This window comes from Chelonia mydas, chromosome 7 (assembly GCF_015237465.2).
Source record: "Chelonia mydas isolate rCheMyd1 chromosome 7, rCheMyd1.pri.v2, whole genome shotgun sequence".
Lineage (NCBI taxonomy): Eukaryota > Metazoa > Chordata > Testudines > Cheloniidae > Chelonia > Chelonia mydas.
Genome location: NC_057853.1, coordinates 11,006,149 through 11,024,408, shown reverse-complemented (window position 1 = coordinate 11,024,408; position 18,260 = coordinate 11,006,149). Strand labels below are relative to the sequence as shown.

Below are 18,260 nucleotides of genomic sequence, written 5' to 3'. Positions count from 1 at the left end.
TGGACTAATGATGGTACTATTCATGCCCACCTGCTGCCCAAAGAACATTGCAGACAACTCCAAGGCACCCATGGGAGGGAGGGAAGGAGGATTGGTTTCAGGGGAAGGTGGGTCCCAGGATTTGTATTTATGGCTTCCACTTCTTCCCTTAAGGACCCACCCCTGGGGCTGAAACAGGCCAAGTCCTGATGCTGGCCTAGGACACAAGGGCCTCAGCCACAGAGGACAGCCTTTGAGAATGGGACCAGAGAAATCCCTAGTTGTGGGATGTCCTTCGTCAGAACCACCAAGCCAGCGAGGTCACTGCGGCCCCCTGGGGCTGGGGCAGGAAGAGAACCCAGGTGTCCGGGCTGTATGGGGTGGGGGGGCGGCCTTCCCCTCAGCAGGGACACCGTGAAGCCTGAGGACAGATGAGCTGGGCGGCCCTAGCAAGGCCCACGTGGTCGGGCTGTGTTTCAGCACGGGCGGGGCCGAGCAGCAGCACAGTAAGCGAGGGGCGGGGCACCCTCGGAGGCGGGGCTGTCTAGCCCCTCCGCGGGTGGAGTCTCCACGTGCCCCGCCCCTTCCCGCGTTCTGGGGCCTGTGTCCCCGCCCCCGCCCAACGCCATGTGTGTCCGGGTCACGCGCGGGCCGCGCGCAGCTCGGTCCGCGTGCGAGTGAGGAGGCGGCGCCGCAGTAAGTGGCGGCGCTGGGAGGGCGGCGGGGGTCCTCAGCGCGCTTCCGCTGCTGCCGTTACTGCCTGGCCGCGCGGACTGGCCGGTCCTCGCTCCCCCCGCAGAGACCCTTCCCCCTCCCCCTCCCAGGCAGAGCGACCGACCGACAGACCCTCATCCGCCCCCCCCCCCCCCCGCGGGGAGACAGAGCGACAGACAGACACCCCCCCCGGCAGAGCGACAGACCCTCATCGCCCCCCCCCCCCCCCCCCCGCGGGGAGACTGACAGACAGACAGACCCCTCCCCCTCCCAGGCAGAGCGACCGACCGACAGACCCTCATCCCCACCCCCGCGGGGAGACAGACCGACAGACAGATCCCTCCCCCTCCCAGGCAGAGCTACCGACCGACAGACCCTCATCGCCCTCCCCCCCCCCGCGGGGAGACAGACCGACAGACAGATCCCTCCCCCTCCCAGGCAGAGCTACCGACCGACAGACCCTCATCGCCCTCCCCCCCCCCCGCGGGGAGACAGACCGACAGACAGATCCCTCCCCCTCCCAGGCAGAGCTACCGACCGACAGACCCTCATCGCCCCCCCCCCCCCGCGGGGAGACAGACCGACAGACAGACACCCCCTTCCCCCCGGCAGAGCGACAGACAGACCCTTATCTCCCCCCCACCCCCGCGGGGAGACAGAGCGACAGACACCCTCCCCCCCCCGGCAGAGCGACAGACAGACAGACCCTCATCCCCCCCACCCCTGCGGGGAGACAGAACGACAGACACCCCCCCCCCCCGGCAGAGCGACAGACAGCCAGACCCTCATCCCCCCCACTCCTGCGGGGAGACAGAGCGACCGACCAACTGACCCTCATTTCCCCCCCTCCCGGCGGGGAGACACACCGACAGACAGCCCCCCACCACAGGCAGAGCGACCGACAGACAGACCCTCAGTCCCCCCCTTCAGACAGATGGACTGACTCCCGCCACCCCTCCCCTCCTGCGAGCAGGTTAGACCCGCTCAGCACCCCCCCCCCGCAGTGCCCAGACCCCTGCCCTCCAACGTTTTCCCCCCACATGCCGGCCCCTGCAGCCAGAGCCGGCCCCTTCTACACCGCGGAGAGGGACCCTGGAAGCGTGGGCTAGGTGTCCTTGAAGGGTTGGGGGGAGTGAGGGGGAGGGGGTGCTACCTACCCCCTGCTTGTGTGGGTCCCGCTGGTTTGGTTGGCAGTGTGATTTTTGCATCCACAGAAGGGTGGGTTGTACTGTTTCAACTGTGGGGTATAGTTGAAGCAGTCCAGCTTCTCAGTGTAGACAAGCCCTAAGTTTTATTTTGAAAGCACATTTACACTAAATCTCAAGGCATGTCTACACCTACATTTTATAGCGCTCTAACTTGCTGGCTCAGGAGTGTGAAAAATCACCCCACAATAGCGCTTTAAAGCGCTAGTGTAGACAGGCTCCGAGTGCTGGGAGCTAATCCCTTCATGGAGGTGGATTACCGGGAGCACTGGGAGAGCTCTCTCCCAGCGCTCACGTGCGACCGTACTCGCATTTCAAAGCGCTGTTGCGGGAGTGTTCCCACAACAGCGCTTTGAAGTTTCCAGTATAGCCATGCCCCTGATTAAACTGGCTCTTTGAATTAACAGTCAGGAAACTGAATAACCATGTCATAATATTAAGGGCATGAAATAAAAAAAAGGCCTTTTCTGTGTCTAAACCCCACATAATGGTCAGGTATTTCACCATATTGCACTAGAAAGGCAGTGGTGTGGCACAAAGGAAGTTGAATCACTTTGGGACAACTGAAGCTTGATTGGACAAAGCATAGGATAATAAATCCACTGTAAGGTTTCATGGTAGCAGCCATGTTAGTCTGTATCTGCAAAAAGAAAAGGAGTACTTGTGGCGCCTTAGAGCCTAACAAATTTATTTGAGCATAAGCTTCATGAGCTACAGCTCACTTCATCGGTAGCTCACGAAAGCTTATGCTCAAATAAATTTGTTAGTCTCTAAGGCGCCACAAGTAGTCCTTTTCTTTTTGCAGATCCACTGTAGAGGACAATCCTGAATTGGTGGGGAGTGAACTAGATGACCTAATAGATCTTTATCTCTCCCTTAGCTAATGTTCTCTTCAGAATCGTACTGTATGGTGTTTAAAGTGTTGCAAAGAGAAAAAGTGAAATATCTAGCAAGTATTCAGATCCACGGTATTTTCTTAGTGTCAAAAGCAGTAGTATCTGTGGGGATGCCTTTACTAGCAACAGCAGCAGTTTAACATAGTTGTGTAGTCGCAGCACCTCCTAGCGCTATAAAAAACCCACCCCCACAAGGGGAGTAGCTACCAGGGCTGGGAGCATGGCCCCCAGCTCTGGTGCACTGTCTACACTGCCACTTTACAGCACTGAAACTTGCAGCGCTCAGGGGGGTAGGGGTAGGCGTGGGGGTGGGGGGTTTCATACCCCTGAGCAAGCAAGTTGCAGCCCTGTAAAGTGGCAGTGTAGACAAGGCCTGTGCTTCCATTCCCACCCGATGGCCGCGTTAGCTGTGTGATCTATTAAGTAGATTAGGTAGCGTTGTGTTAATGCAGTGCATTATGGCCTTAAAGAAGACAGTATTGTGATAAGAACATGAGTATGTTTAATAAAGACTATTGTGAAAATATTATTTTACATGCAGAATAACTCTTTTCCAAATTATAATTCTTTTGTTTTTAAAGGATTTAGACATTAATAGGAAATACTCAACTAAAATGAATTTCTGATACAGCATAGTGTATTGTATTTTTGATTAAACATAATGGTGGTGCCCTGTGCCTGCACTGTGACAATAAATGTAAATCTGCCATTTATGGATTGACAGACCTATAGATGCAAAATATATTCGTGCAAAAACCAAAAGATAGGATAAAGGACCTTATTTTGTCTTTTTTGAGCAGGGGTGGGCAAACTATGGCCCGTCAGGGCTTTGGATCCGGCCTGTGGGATTGCCATCCCCGTGGCGCTGTGGGGCTAAGGCAGGCTCCCTGCCTGCCCTTGCCCCGTGCCACTTCCAGAAGCGGCTGGCATCACATCCCTGCGGCCCCTGGGGGATGAGGAGTCAGAGGGCTCCGCGTGCTGCCCTCATCTGCAGGCTCTGCCCCCGCAGCTCCCATTGGCCAGAAACAGGGAACTGCGGCCAATGGGAGCTTTGGGGGAGGTACCTGCAGGCAAGGGCAGGGATGTGGTGCCGGCCGCTTCTGGGAGCGGTACGGGGCCAGGGTAGGCAGGGAGCCTGCCTTAGCCCTGCTGCATGCTGCTGCCACCCCGAAGCCACTCAAGGTAAGCGGCGCCGGACCGGAGCCCACACCCTGAGCCCCTCCTGCACCCCGCACCCCAACCCCCTGCCCTGAGCCCCCTGCCACACCCCGAACCCCTCCTGTACCTTAACCCCCTGCCTTGAGCCCCCAACCCAATGCCCTGAGCCCCCTGCCGTACCACACACCTCTCCTGCACCCCTGCCCTGAGCCCCCTCCCCCAATCTGCACCCCCTCTTGCACCCCAGCTTCCTGCCCTGAGCCCCCTTGTACACCCCACACCCCTCTTGCGCCCCAACCCCTTGCCCTGAGCCTCTTTCTGCACCCCGCACTCCCTCCCGCACTCTGCACTCCCTCCCACACCCCAATCCCCTGCCCCAGCCCTACATTCATGGCCCTGCATGCAATTTCCCCAGCCAGATGTGGCCCTCGGGCCAAAAAGTTTGCCCATCCCTGTTCTTGAGGGTTGTACTTTAATATATCATAAATCTGGCTCATATTTTTCAGCCTGTTTTCTGTAATATTTATTGGATTTCAACACTTCAGAGTTTACTGTCCTCTACATGTGCAATGAGGTGTTAATATCTTCATTGCTCAGCAGAATTTTAGGTTGTGAAATTGTGAGTAATTTGATACTGTGATTCTTTGTCATATTCAAAGCATACTTTTAACTGATTTTTTAAAATAATTTCTTTTTCTGCTTTAGTATACTTTCCGTCATATGGACAATTCTCTTCCAAATTTTATTTAATTCAGTTAATGAACTTTACAAATCTAACATTTAGCAACTGGGAAATTATAATCTGCTTTTTAACAACAGGAATGAATGCAGTGTTTGAACATCAGGAGTATTGTTAGTGTTGCAGGAAGCCAAAAAATTGGTTGATATGTGTTTAGTTGCTCCAGGTCAAACTTTTCATTATTTGTTGTGAAGATATTTACGTAAAAGCCATGTATTAAATTCATGACTATCTAAATTATTCTGTATAGAGGTTACACTTACTGAGACTTTTCCTGCCTTTATGATTTTAATCATTGTTAGGAATCCATTACTGTGATGTGCTAATGCAATGGAGCCAAAACACATCAGGTTACTAGACTGATCTTTTTTTCAACTGCTATAGCAGAGCTCAGGTTTTAGGAACTCTGAAATCAAACAGGGCAAGCTAACACTCACTCATATGTGCAATGGCAAGGCAGTCCCATGAACCATATCAGTTCCATCTTCTATCTCTTTCACTTTTCCTGCCATATTCCTAAATATTTTATAAAGATTCTTCTGGGGGAAAAAGTGTGTGCATGGGAGAAGGGAATTGAATAATAATGGATTAAATTGGATACACCATGATCAATATCCTCCCTATAGGAATCAATTTTCAAATATTGTGTATTGAATTCTATCCAATTCTGATTGACCAGTCGTAGGCATCAGTAAATTGGTCATGTACCACCATCTTCTCATGTAATGGATTATACTTCTACCAGGTTTATCAGGTTTTAATTATGATGTTAGTAGGACTCAGGATTTCTTTTGCATTGTATAAGTGTAAAAAAACCCCAAACCAACAGCAACAAATAGCTGGAATGTTTTTTCTTGCTAAACTTAAAAACTCTTTTGTTTCTCCATTGACATGATTATTAGAGGTAGTTAATTAACCAAAACTTAGCACTATCAGCTCTGTGCTTTACATACTGAATATGCTTGGCACTTTAAAATACTTCAGGAGTTTATCTTCATTTAGTTGGTTTGATTAAAGAGCTCTAATTAGGAACCAAAGAGATTGTTTTACAATTCTTGACAACGAAAATGTAAACAGTTCGTTTGTTCAGAGATGTTCTGGTCACGGGTATATAGAAGATATCACATTCTCCTCCAATGTTAAATCCTGTTGCAGAGAGTGTATTTATTTTTGTAGTTCTCTTCTTTTATGAACGTAATCTTTTTTCTTTTTTCCTTTTTTCAATAGGATTTTACAGGGAGTGTGGTTGCCTGTTCAGCTGCATTCATCATGATAACTCCAGCATTTGAACTGAGCCAGGATCCAGATTTTCTTACTATAATAATCAATGTACCTTATGCCAAAGTTTCTGAGTTTGATGTATATTTTGAAGGAAAGGATTTTAAATTTTATGCTAAGCCTTACTTTCTCAGGCAAGTAATGTAGGGATTTTAAAACCTTGAGCTTCATAAAATAAAAATATTGAAAAGAGAATGAACTTTATTTCTGTGTCTTACAGAACATTCTACTGCTGCAGTTCCTATATTGTGGTCTGCAGAGAACTGGCTGGTTACATGGTGCTGGTTCTCTTCTTGTTTCCAGCTGCCAAATCACATTAAAAGAAGCTAAAATATGTTAAATACGCTCCTGATATTACTTTGTCATGTTGGATAAGTGATGCAATCATGAATGGTATAGAAGATCCATGAAACAATTTCAATATTAAGAGGTCATCCGCACTTAAAAAGTTTGACAACCTTTGCCTATAGTATCTTGTATTTTTAACACTCTTCTTTCTCTTGTTATGGGAACTTCAAGCATCAAGGCACCAGCTCTCATCTCTTGTACATGTTCATTTACCATAAGTGGGTTGAGTAGGTGGGTGGAAAATAGTATATCAGTTAGTCTAAAATAACAGAAGGATTTTCCTATCTTGTCATTCTGGGTCAACTCTCTTCATTCCTTGAAATGGCAAAATCCTTTACCTGTTCCACATAGTGCCGATGATGTCTTTGTAATGATGCTGATCCTATCCTGACTGGGAAAACAGGAATATCAAATTCTGTCTCAAATGCTGATCTCTTTCATTTCTACATGGGGGGTAAACTTTCGAAGTAGTACACAGGGATTTAGCTGCATGACTTCCATTAACATCAATGAGAGTCATGTAGTTAAATCTCCTGTATTGCTTATGGAATGTGCCATATAGTTTTACTGGTCGAGCCATTAGTCTGGATGATAAATCAGGCGTTTGATAAGATATGTCATTTTTGTTCACAGGCTAACTCTTCCTGGAAGAATTGTGGAAGATGGAAGAGAAAAAGCATCTTATAATGTGGACAAAGGTATTAGTTAATAACATTGATCTTTTTTATTATTAAAAACACAACACGTGAGCTCTACTAATGTACCTTCTGCTGCATTGTAATTACACAGAACTTTTAATTTACTTGCAGCAAAGCATGTTTAACTGGGAATCCTCATGGTTTTGGTTGTTTTTTAAAATCTGTAGTTCACAGTGGTTTATTTTATATACATTTACTATATAAACACAAATGGGTTATGCTAGCTAAAAAGAAGGAAGGTAATGACATTTCCATGTTCTGTTCTTATCTGGCATGAAGAGCTAGCCCTTGGTGTTCATCTGCTGAAAGGACATTGAGGGCTTGTCTACACTACTGTGTGGGATCGATCTAAGGTACGCAACTTCAGCTACGTGAATAGCATAGCTGAAGTTGATGTACTTAGAACCAGTTACTGCGGCGTCTTCACTGGGGTAAGTCGACAGCTGACGCTGTCCTGTCGACTCCGCTTGAGTTCCTCGTTCTGGTGAAGTACCGGAGTCGATAAATCGACCCCTATTGGATTGATCTCTGCCCGCCGATCCGGCGGGTAGTGTAGCCAAGCCCTAAGTGACCAACCACAAGTGAGAGTGGCTTTCATAATAGAACTTTCTGTATTGAAGGCTGAATTCTTCATGGATACAGATCATAACATTCCTGTTAAAGAAAGGTCTTTGTATATTATTTCTTCCAATGTGACATGAATGATATAAGTCACTGAACCAAGATCACTAGCCCATTAAGCCTGCAAGAAATATAAGAATGAATAAGTTTCAGTAACTAGTAAGAGAACAAATCTCAAGACAGACTTCTGGCTAGTCTTATGAAAGAAATCAATGGAAATACACACATCAGCCCACCAAAAGTAATGTATTGCTGTAGAGACAGGACTAGTAAAGTTTTCGTTGTGCTCCAAAAAGAAATTCTAATTTATGTTAAAGCAGCAATAGTAGAAATACCATACAATATTCATATTTGCTATGATATCTGCATTATCTTTCATATGGTGATGTCAAAACATGGAGGTAGACACACATTTTCAGGCCTCATGGTAAATAATATATACACAAATTGCTCAAGATTTACAAAATTTAATGCCTGGATCTTGTAATCAGATCTTTGCTGAGCTCTGTGCATTGCCTGTTGATTGCCGTGGGACTTAGTGCAGATGTAAGTACAATATCTGCGTGTGTGAAAGTGACTGCAGCATTGGGGCTTAAAATTGTAAAGTATCTGGTTCAACAATTTATTCAATTAAAAAATAAAGCCCCACAAGAATATGTTTTGTAACCAAGACCTTGGCTTATTAAGATATAGTCTGCTGCCTCCAAAGGCATGTTTATACACCTGAAATAAAATATGCATCAGAATATTAAATGTGTCTTTCTTTAATCTTATGGTTGATTATTTGAGGGGAAAAAAGTTTTAAAAATAAAAATGTACTTATTCTATCTTTGTTATATGAGCTGTGTCAAGACATCACCATAAATGATAGTGTTGCATTTTTGTGTACCTTTTGAAAAATAATTTAATTTTCCGATTTCTGTGAAATTCATACAGTCAGGTTAACTCTAAAAAATGCATAGAGATGAACACATGGGAAAATTTTAGTTGCATGCATGAAATACATCCAAATAGCTTCCCAAACATTTAGCTTCAATAAGAAGAAATGATTGTACATTTTTTTACAGTTTATCTTTTAAATTGTTATACATCTGAACCAAATTTTAATTTCTCTTTCAAGGCATTTTTACAGTTCGACTGCCTAAGGAGACTCCTGGTCAGTATTTTGATGGGTTGGACATGCTGACGGCTCTGTTAGCACAGAAGAAATCTAGATCAGCTAAACCATTAGTGGAAGAGATAGGTATGATTACTGACACTGGTAAATACAACATATTTTAAAAGTTTAACTTGTATAGTTGATTTTTTGTTTGAGTTTGTAAGGTGAATTTGTAAGCAAGAAAAGTTCCCTTGTGTGAAGCGCATTACACGTTTACATAGTTTGAGAAAGTTTTTTATAAGAGTTATATTTGCATCTCAAAATATATAACACTTACTAATCCTTTGTTCCCCTGTGTTTGTATGATCCATAGAGGTTTGAGATTCTGCTGCTGCCTTTGTGCTAAGGTATCTGGTCTTTTAGCTCAAGTAATAGTAGCTCATTAGATCTTGTGGTCTCAGGTTCAACCCCTGCAAAAGACCTAAGAATGCTGTTACATATAGAAGAAGGCTTGAATAAATGTGGTTAATTGTGTGATTGTCTTCTTACCAAATAATTAGCAATATCTCTTTCCTTGTGTGTGTGTGTGATGGTTTTTTTTAATATATGGAGTTGTGATCTTGGGGGTGAAATCCTGGCCTTATTGAAGTCAATGTGAAGTTTGCTATTGACTTCAGTGGGGCCACAGTTTCGCTCTTGGTATATATCTGGTTTGTCTCTGAGCCTCCATTATCACATGTAGGAATGTGGGGTCCTGATCGTGCATGGGGCATTAACATGAGGGTCTCTCTGTATGAAACATTGCTTAATAGTACAGAATGTGACTCACTGATTATCTGAGCATTCTGAGTGGTCTTAAGGTGTAATCGAGGGTAGAGCACAATGCAGTACCCATCAAGCAAACATAACTGATGAGGCTTGCATCCAAAATAAAGTCATTGTCTTTTTGCCAAGTATGTGTAAAAACGGCTCTTAGAACAAATGCCATTTGGCTATTGAGAGGCAAAAATGAACTATCATGAACCGTCAAATTCTAATCTTGAGTTACAAATGCTGGGGAATACAACCTTCAGTCAAAAAGCTGATATAACCTGACATTCCTTCCAGTTGCCTCCTCCAGTCTCTGCTCATTATCTTAGTCTTCTGTGGATCGAGTCTCTTCAGGCTAGCTCTCATCCAAGGTTTGCTCTCTATTAGGCACTGGGAAGGGTTGTCAGTCATGCTGACTAAGATAAAATGAAGTTTTAGATGTAGGTGTCATACAATCACATGCACATGTTGATGTCATACAAATACAATCCTCTCTGATCCTCCTGATGGATCCAGAGACATGTCAGACAAGGTGGGTCATGTAGAACCCTGTGGAACCCTGCTAAAGAGAGTTGTGGGTGCAGGTGAACAATGACCCATAACCATTCTTTGGGAGCTCTTAAAGAAAATAGTGGAGCCATTTGAGCACAGATTACTCCTGGGAGAATTTTGCCCCCAAAATTAAAAGTTCTGCATGCAATATTTTAGAATTCTGCAAAATACTGCATATTTTATATGTCAAAATAACAATATAATCATGCCACTTTCAATTATTTTGGTAATGTATTTCATACCACCTGTCAGCAAGTATGTCTGTAACAATACAAACAACAAAAAAGATTCAGGAAATATTTTTTGACAAATAGATTTCTTACTAGGCATATTAATACAGAACTTTGAGTAATAATTCATTTAAACTACAATACAGAAGTGTATTTTCCGCACTCTTCAGAAGCAGTGCAAAGGCTTGGGGGATTCGGGTAATGGAGGAGCTGAGGGAGAGGGAAGTAATTGTTTGGAAGGAGCCTGGGAGTGAACCTAGAGGGTTGTTGGGTGTGGATGGGAGAAGTATTGAACAGTTGTTTCTTTTCTGGTGGGGGGTAAGGAATTGTTGGGGAGCCTCTCCCATGCAGACCCTGGCTGATCCCTAGCCTCTCTCATTCAGTCAGGCACATCTGCCTCTGTCCCCCCAACTAGCCCTTCTGAACCCTGATATGTGCCTCCCCCGCAGTAGTCCCATGTGCCCTATGCTTTCTGTCCCCCCCCCATGCCCTGTACCTCCTCACTTGGCCTCGTGAGCAGGGCACTGTGAGGAACGCAGCATCTTCTCCTCTCTATCTGCAGCTGGCTGCTCCCACCCAGGAGCAGCTGACATCTGTTCTGGCGCCATAGTAGCTCCTGGTGGGTGAAAGACATAACTAGTGCCTCTAGCAGAATGTATTTTCTGTGGACAAAAAAATTCTATGGGCGACATGAATTCTGCACATGCACAATGATGCAGAATTCCCCCAGAAGTAACAGATTTGTCAGCAGCACCTGATGTTTTGCACTCCTGAATAGAGGTGTTGACATTCAAAAACAACTCCAGAATTTACCCACAGGCTTTCATGAGCTAAGAAGGACATGGATCTAATTTGTATACTGGTATGTGGGCCACGCATATGCACACAGTGAATATATACTTATGCATTTGGTACTTAAATGACATTTATATGTACAACTACTAAATTATCCCCCATATAGTTTTCATGGCTTAGCATTGAACTTTGTAACTATAGTTTATATTTTTCACCAAGCCAGATAGTGTCATTTTAAAGAAAAAAAAATCTAAACAGCAGTAGATAAATTAATGCAGACTTTGTTATTGCTGAAATCTGTTAATGGTACAAAATCCTTTGTCGATCTTCCATTTTCCTTTCTTTCTCTGGAAACTATAGGGTCGTCTGATACTAGAAAAGTTTTTCTAATAGTTTAAAAAATTAGTAAAACAAAAAAGCCTGATTCATAGATTAACTAGTAATCTTTTCATTAGCTACACTTCGACTAAAGTATCAAATTTGAGATCCTTTTCTTTTGTTATGATACAAAACATTTCTAGGTACCTCTGCTGAGCTAGCTGAGGAGGAGGAGGAGGAGGAAGAGGAAGAATTTGACTGGGAAATTGAACAGACCCCTTATCATGAAATTGCAGAAAGCACTTTACATTTACAGTGCTGCTATGGGTTTGGAAATTTGAAATCAGGAGTTTTTCAGCGATTGCAGGTGTGTGATTTTTCTTTAAAAGCGACCGCTATAAAGTTTATAGTGTTTGGTATGACCTAACATGCTGATTTCAATTGGACTTAAAGTCAGTGCAATAATGTTTCAGATGTGTTCAATTTAGCAACATGTATTTGTCCAGAACAAATCATGCCAAATCAACCTCATTTCCTCCTTTGACAGGTTTACTGGCCTAGTGGATAGTGGGAAGCAGTAGATATGATATATCTTGATTTTTTGTAAGGCGTTTGACACAGTCCCATATTACATTCTCATAAGCAAACTAGTGAAATGTGGTCTAGATGAGATTATTGTAAGGTGGGTGCATAACTGGTTGAAAGACCGTACTCAAAGTGTGGTTCCCAATGGTTTGTGGTAAAACTGGCAGGATGTATCTGGTGGGTTCCCACAAGTGTCAATCCTGGTTCTGATATTACTCAGTGTTTTCACTAATGGCTTGGTTAATGGAATAGAGCATATGCTTATAAAATTTGCGGGTGACACCAAGCTGGGAGGGGTTGCAAGCCCTTTAGAGGACAAGGTTAGAATTCAAAATGACCAGGATCAATTGTAGAGTTGATCTGAAAGCAACATGATGAAATTCAGTAAAGATGAGCAAAGTACTGCACTTAAGAAGAACAAATCCAATTCACAACTACAAAATGGGGAATAATTGGCTAGGCAGTAGTACTGCTGAAAAGGATCTGGGAGTTATAGTGGATCGCAATTTGAATGTGAGCCAACAACATGATGCAGTTGCAAAAATGGTTAATATTCCTGTTAATACCCATCAGAGTGTTGTATGTAAGACATGGGAAGTCACTGTTTCATTCTACTTGGCATTGGTGACACCTCAGCTAAAGTCTTGTGTCCAGTTTTGGGTGTCTCAGTTTAAGAAAGTTGTGGACGAATTGGAGGGAGTGCAGAGCAACAAAAGTGATAAAAGGTTTAGAAAACCTGACTTGTGAGGAAAGGTTAAAAGACCTTTCCCTGTGTAGTCTTGAGCAAAAAAGACTAAGGGTGGGACCTGATAAGTCTTCAAATATGTTAAAGGCTGTTATAAAGAAGATGGTGATTAGTACGTCCACTGAAGCAGAGCCGGAAGTAATTGTTTTAATCTGAAACCAGGGAGATTTGAGTTAGATATTAGGAAAATCTTTCTAACTATAAACGTAGTTAAGTTCTGGAATAGGTTGGAGTCTTCTTCATTGCAGGTTTTTAAGAACAGGTTAGACAAATGCCTGCCATCGATGGTCTAGCTTACTTGGTTCTGCCTTAATACAGGGAGAGTGGACTAGATGACCTCTTGAGGACCCTTCAAGGTCCTACATTTTTATGATTCTATGTCATTGAAAAGATGGGTCTAAAAATGAGGACAAACAATGCTTTGAACTATCAACTTGGAAATGCAAAGATTTTATCTAATGCAAAATTAAATTATTTTATAGTCCGTTCTGTTCTCTTGTCTGAATTGCCCAGCTGTAAAATAAGGAAAATAGTACTTCTCTACATGAAAGTGGTATGAGGATAAATATGTTAAAGATTATAATGCCATATAACGATGTAAAATACATATATATGTTACAGATGTGGGAATTTTTTTAGTACTTATGAATCCAGTGTGCACCTCAGTTTCCCTCTGTGCTTTGTACTGCTATGTGCTGGGTGTAAAGAGGAGGAGACATAGGTGTTTTGTCACATAGCTGCCTCACGTTACTGCAGATATTTGCTAAGGTGCACTGATCCTTGTATAGGGTAAAAGACTCCTGTTCAGAGACCATCTCAGTTGGATATTCTGGGCAGAGTTCATGGAGAGAAACAGGAGTGCTGGAGCCCAGACACTCGATCTTGGAAGCGATGAGGCTGTGTGGCCTACCCTTGAGGAAGAGTGGGACCTCTTAGGGATCTGGAATGCTGAAGGGGTACCTTCAGTGAACTGTTTAAAAGTTGAGGTGTAGCACATATCCTGTGGATCCATGGCAGTATATAAGTGAAGTCAGTCAGAAGATAGATACGTAGGTTGCTTGTTGATAAACTGTGGTTTTGTTTTCAGAGTTAGTGCTAAATGCATACATATTGTTTAATATAATTGTAAACAAAATCTTGACTTTATATCCAAAACTTAGAAGTGGATTTTGAAGGATATACTTTATAGTTTGTTGTATGTGTGTAGTCTAGGGAGAAAGTTCTAGCTAACTTGCAAAAGAAGTGCATCAGTCTGGACTAATTACTGCATTCTTGTCTGACTATATATGTTTATGCCAGATGTTCACAATAATAAAATTATTAACTAGATAGTAAAACTGCTTATGGTTTTGGAGTTATCTCAGAGTAAAATGAACTAAAAAGGACACTTCAATTATTCATATTGGTGATACAGTTATTAAAAACAATTGAAATAAGATTGGTGTATGTATTATTTGCTTAGAAGAAACTGTTACTAACTTTGACCCCAGTCCTCCAAGTTGTTCTGCTTGGGTAGACTCCGTAAAGTCAGTGGGGCACTGCTCAGACACAGGAATCTACGTGTGTGGAACAATTTGCTGGATCAAAGTCTTAAACTGTAGGCTTAAATCTGCATTGCTAATATACACTAAACAGTTTCTTTGTTTATTGACTGTTTGTAGTTCATCTCCAATTTATTCCAGCCTGGAGAGAATAAGGATTACATAAAGATATCACAAATATGTACAGCATTTATTATGGTAGTAGATTATAGACAATTTACTAACTAATGTTTTGTTTCTGTACATAATACCAAGAGGTAGAAGTACTAGCTGTTTCTGTCAACTCTAACTGTAATGCCAAGACCATATAACTTGGTTACTGCATGAATTATTATGTCTTAAAGTGGAAAAGTGAAGTAACATTGGGGGAAAGCTTTCATATTCTAATAGCACGTATATTAATTGGTCTGTTGCCATGGAATTCCTGCAGAAGTACCTATTACACCCCCATTAGTTTGATTATTACAGTGAAATTCCAAATTACTAATGATTGCCCACTTCAATATTAAGAGTGTCAATTTGTGCATAAACAGTCCTGCGATCTCAGGTGCAGAATGTAGAAGTCAGTGGGGATTTGTGGATACACAACATGTTGTAGGACTGGGCCCTAGAATTGCAAGAACAATAATGCCTGGTTTTTGTCTGTATCTTTATTGCAATAGCTTTCATTAAGTATTGCAAATTTGAGGCATTAATGAAAAATAGTGCATCTTTTTCTTTGTAACCAAGAGAAAAGTCCAAACAGAATGTATAGTGTTAGAAACACCCAAGGCATTTGGCCATCTTTTATTTAAGCAACTCAGTCTGTATTTAAAAGGTGTGGTGCAGGTGAGCAGAACTGATTGAAGTAGATTTAACAAAGATAGCACCCAATTTTCATTATTACAATCAACATGGAATCAACAGCAGATACATTATGAATCAAAAAGCAGTAGAATTGTAAAATATGGGGGAAATACTGGATCCAGGTCAGAGCTTTTTTTATTTCATCGTTTACTGTTTCTACTTTAAGCTAATGTCTTAAAAACAAAATAAATGTAATTATATTAATTGTGCATAAAAACAAATTATGCAATGAAAGGCATAGCATTATGACCCATAATTAAGGCTAAGATTTTGTCATGGATATTTTTGGAAAAGTCACAGACAGGTCACGGACAATAAAAAATTCATGGAAACCCATGGCCTGTCCCTGAGTTTTACTAAAAATATCCATGACAAAATGTGGAGCCTGGGCATCTACCAGTGGACTGGGAGCTCCAGGGGTCTCCACGGTCCATGTGGGCTTGGCGCTCCCTGGTCACCCTGCCACAGCAGAGTTGGGGGAACCGCACAGCTCCCTGCCTCCACAGGCTGCAGGGGACCCTGCAGATCCCAGCTGGCACTGGCTGAAGTCATGGAGGTCTTTGGAAGTTACTGGTTCCATGACTTCCATGATCTCTGTGACTAAATCACAGCCTTACCCATAATGCATAGCTTTTCAGTAAGGGAGACTTGGTAGTGGCACCTATCATTCTAATAGCTCACCTTAGTATAAGGCTGTTCAGCATTGCTTCTAAACTCTCATTTATTCTTTTTGTTCTTGTTGCCTTTCCAGGATGAACTCAGTGATGTTATTGACGTTAAGGATCCAGACTTAACCCCTGCAGATGGACGCAGACAGAAACGACTGGAGACTGAGGCTGCTAAGTTTGATCCTGATCACTATCTGTAAGTACTACTTTATTCCTCCTGATGAAGTGAATTTACATCAGCTAAAATAAATGTATTTTGCCATTTAATAGATGATGGATTTTCAAATCTCTTGAAAAAAAAAAAAAAAGGGTTTACTTCTTATTTGCCTGACTCTTCATGTCTCATAACACTAGACTTTAGAGGGTGTTGATAAGTGTGACAGTGACACAAGACATTGCTCATCCACTTCAGGCTTACTTCGCTGGTCAGTTAAACTCAAAGGCCATACTGTACGCAAGCAGAGCTGCTGCTGCTGCGAACTGCAGAATATTATTTCATAGTTGACCTCTCAAGCAACAGGGTAACCAATCCTTGCCAGCATTTTAGGTTGTAGACATCGTAGTTCTGTTTTCTCCTAAGTAACAATGGCAGTCAACCCATCTTAACCATGAGCAGATAAACATTGTCTTTTTAGATGGATTCTACAATGTTTCTCTGAGTTCTGTGATCATTTGACTTTTGCTTAAGTCACCCTTTATTTGTTGCTCAGATCCCATCCCCTTGTTAGTGAGCCCAGAGCAGTGCCACCCGGCCAGAGCAGCCCCCTGGCTGTGCTGGCGGGCCCTTTAATCAGTTAACCCTTTAAACTTTTAATAAATGATATTCTGTTATTGTTTAACAGTGCGATTAATAGTGTGATTAATCAATTAATTTTTTTAAATCGCCCAATTAATTGTAATTAATTTTTTAATTGCTTGAAACCCCTAATTTTTAGTGAATGGCAAATGCCTCTAGAGAATCTGGGATTGGTGTTTTTTTGTATGTGTACTATACACTGAAATAAATAACAAGCGACTCTTTTCTCCAGTGCTGACTTTTTTGAAGATGAAGTCATTCAGCATGTTTTGAAGTACAAGCCCTGGTGGGTTGATGCTTATGCAAAAAAGATGGCTTCCCAGGGAAGGTGTCATCAGGAACATGTTAGTCAAACAACGTTCGGTAAGAGTGTATACATTTCATTTAATTTTTATTGCTTCTGTTCCACATTACTTGCCAGAAAGCTGTCTTCAAGATGAAAAGTCATGGTTCTAGCTAGCAATTTCCAATCTGTAATATTAATACCACCGTTTGTCATTATTTATTTCAAGGATGATTATAATGAGGTTGTTTTGAAGAGTTGAGTGTCTGTTTGGATAGGAGATATTGGTCATCTCTCCTGCAGCATTTATATATAAACTACTAGAGTTTTGTGCAATTCATTATTATGCAACCTTGTATCTTCAGAAGAAACTATAGTTTTAGCTCTTTGTCATCTGTTCTCAAGGATTATATTAGACACATCAGTGATCTCTGAAGACTCAGTTCCCTTTTAAGACTTTGCTATAGATTTTAAGGACTTCATGGAAACCACTCAAGAGTTGACAGTCATGAAATGTAATATCAAATTAAAACTGTCTTTGTTTGGACATTATATTAGCTGGAATGTGGGAGTGCCTCATGTGTTATTAGTATATCTCCTTTTTTCAGATTTTCATAAGTCATTGTTCTCCTGGTACCAGATATTTCCTTTTTTTGAAAATACAGTAGTAATTAATTTTTGTATCCACTTGTGAATATGATGCAGACACTGTACTGTACGTCTCATTGTTCAGAATCATTTGCATAAAACTGTCCTAATATCAGCCAATATTTCTATACAATATATGAATCATCTTTAGAAACTTGTATGTTATATTGTTCCACAGGTGGTTATTCCACATATGTTTTTTATGTATCCTGTGGGCTTCTTTCCATTCCTTGTTTTATGGCCTACAAGATGTGTTTCATCTTTAGAGGATGAACTTGTGACAGTACTGTTAATGGGTATCTGTGTGAGATTACTACTTTTACATAAAGTGGTTTTAGAGTTGACTGTAACCTTTATATATGTTCTCTGATCGTCATATCATCTCCTAGATGATTTAGGAACACAGGATTTGCCATACTAAATGATAATTGTTAATACATCAAACATGGGATCCATATGTACAAATATTACTTTGTGTTTCTAGGCTCTAGTTCCTTGTACTCTGACCTTTCACACAGGAAATAGAAGGGAATCTGGGTAAACAGTGTGTGTTGCAACAGCTCTGGTGCATTCTCTCATTGATCTCCATCCAGCCATTGCAATGAGGCATTGTTAACACACACATCACATAAATTGGAGACACAGTAGATTAAAGACATTGGACAAAAGTGCGAGAGACATGGAAACAAAAAGGTAGCGAGGTTTATT

The 18,260-nt window shown here is 42.2% G+C and overlaps 1 protein-coding gene across 3 annotated transcripts in view; it reads left to right on the top strand.

The window, feature by feature from the left end:
• Positions 1-578: 578 nt before the first annotated feature.
• SHQ1 (SHQ1, H/ACA ribonucleoprotein assembly factor) overlaps positions 579-18,260 on the top strand; it is a 96,789-nt gene continuing 79,107 nt past the window's right edge. Inside the window, exons 1-7 of one of the 3 annotated variants that reach the window (XM_037904340.2) lie at positions 579-675; positions 5,919-6,103; positions 6,951-7,015; positions 8,757-8,879; positions 11,644-11,807; positions 15,909-16,021; positions 16,854-16,984. In XM_037904340.2, the coding sequence (XP_037760268.1) occupies positions 5,961-6,103; positions 6,951-7,015; positions 8,757-8,879; positions 11,644-11,807; positions 15,909-16,021; positions 16,854-16,984 (739 nt within the window). In that variant the 5' untranslated portion in view covers positions 579-675; positions 5,919-5,960. Of the gene's footprint in view, positions 676-5,269; positions 6,104-6,950; positions 7,016-8,756; positions 8,898-11,643; positions 11,808-15,908; positions 16,022-16,853; positions 16,985-18,260 lie in introns of those variants that run through there. The other 2 variants (XM_043551487.1, XM_043551488.1) reach the window with 2 other exon arrangements.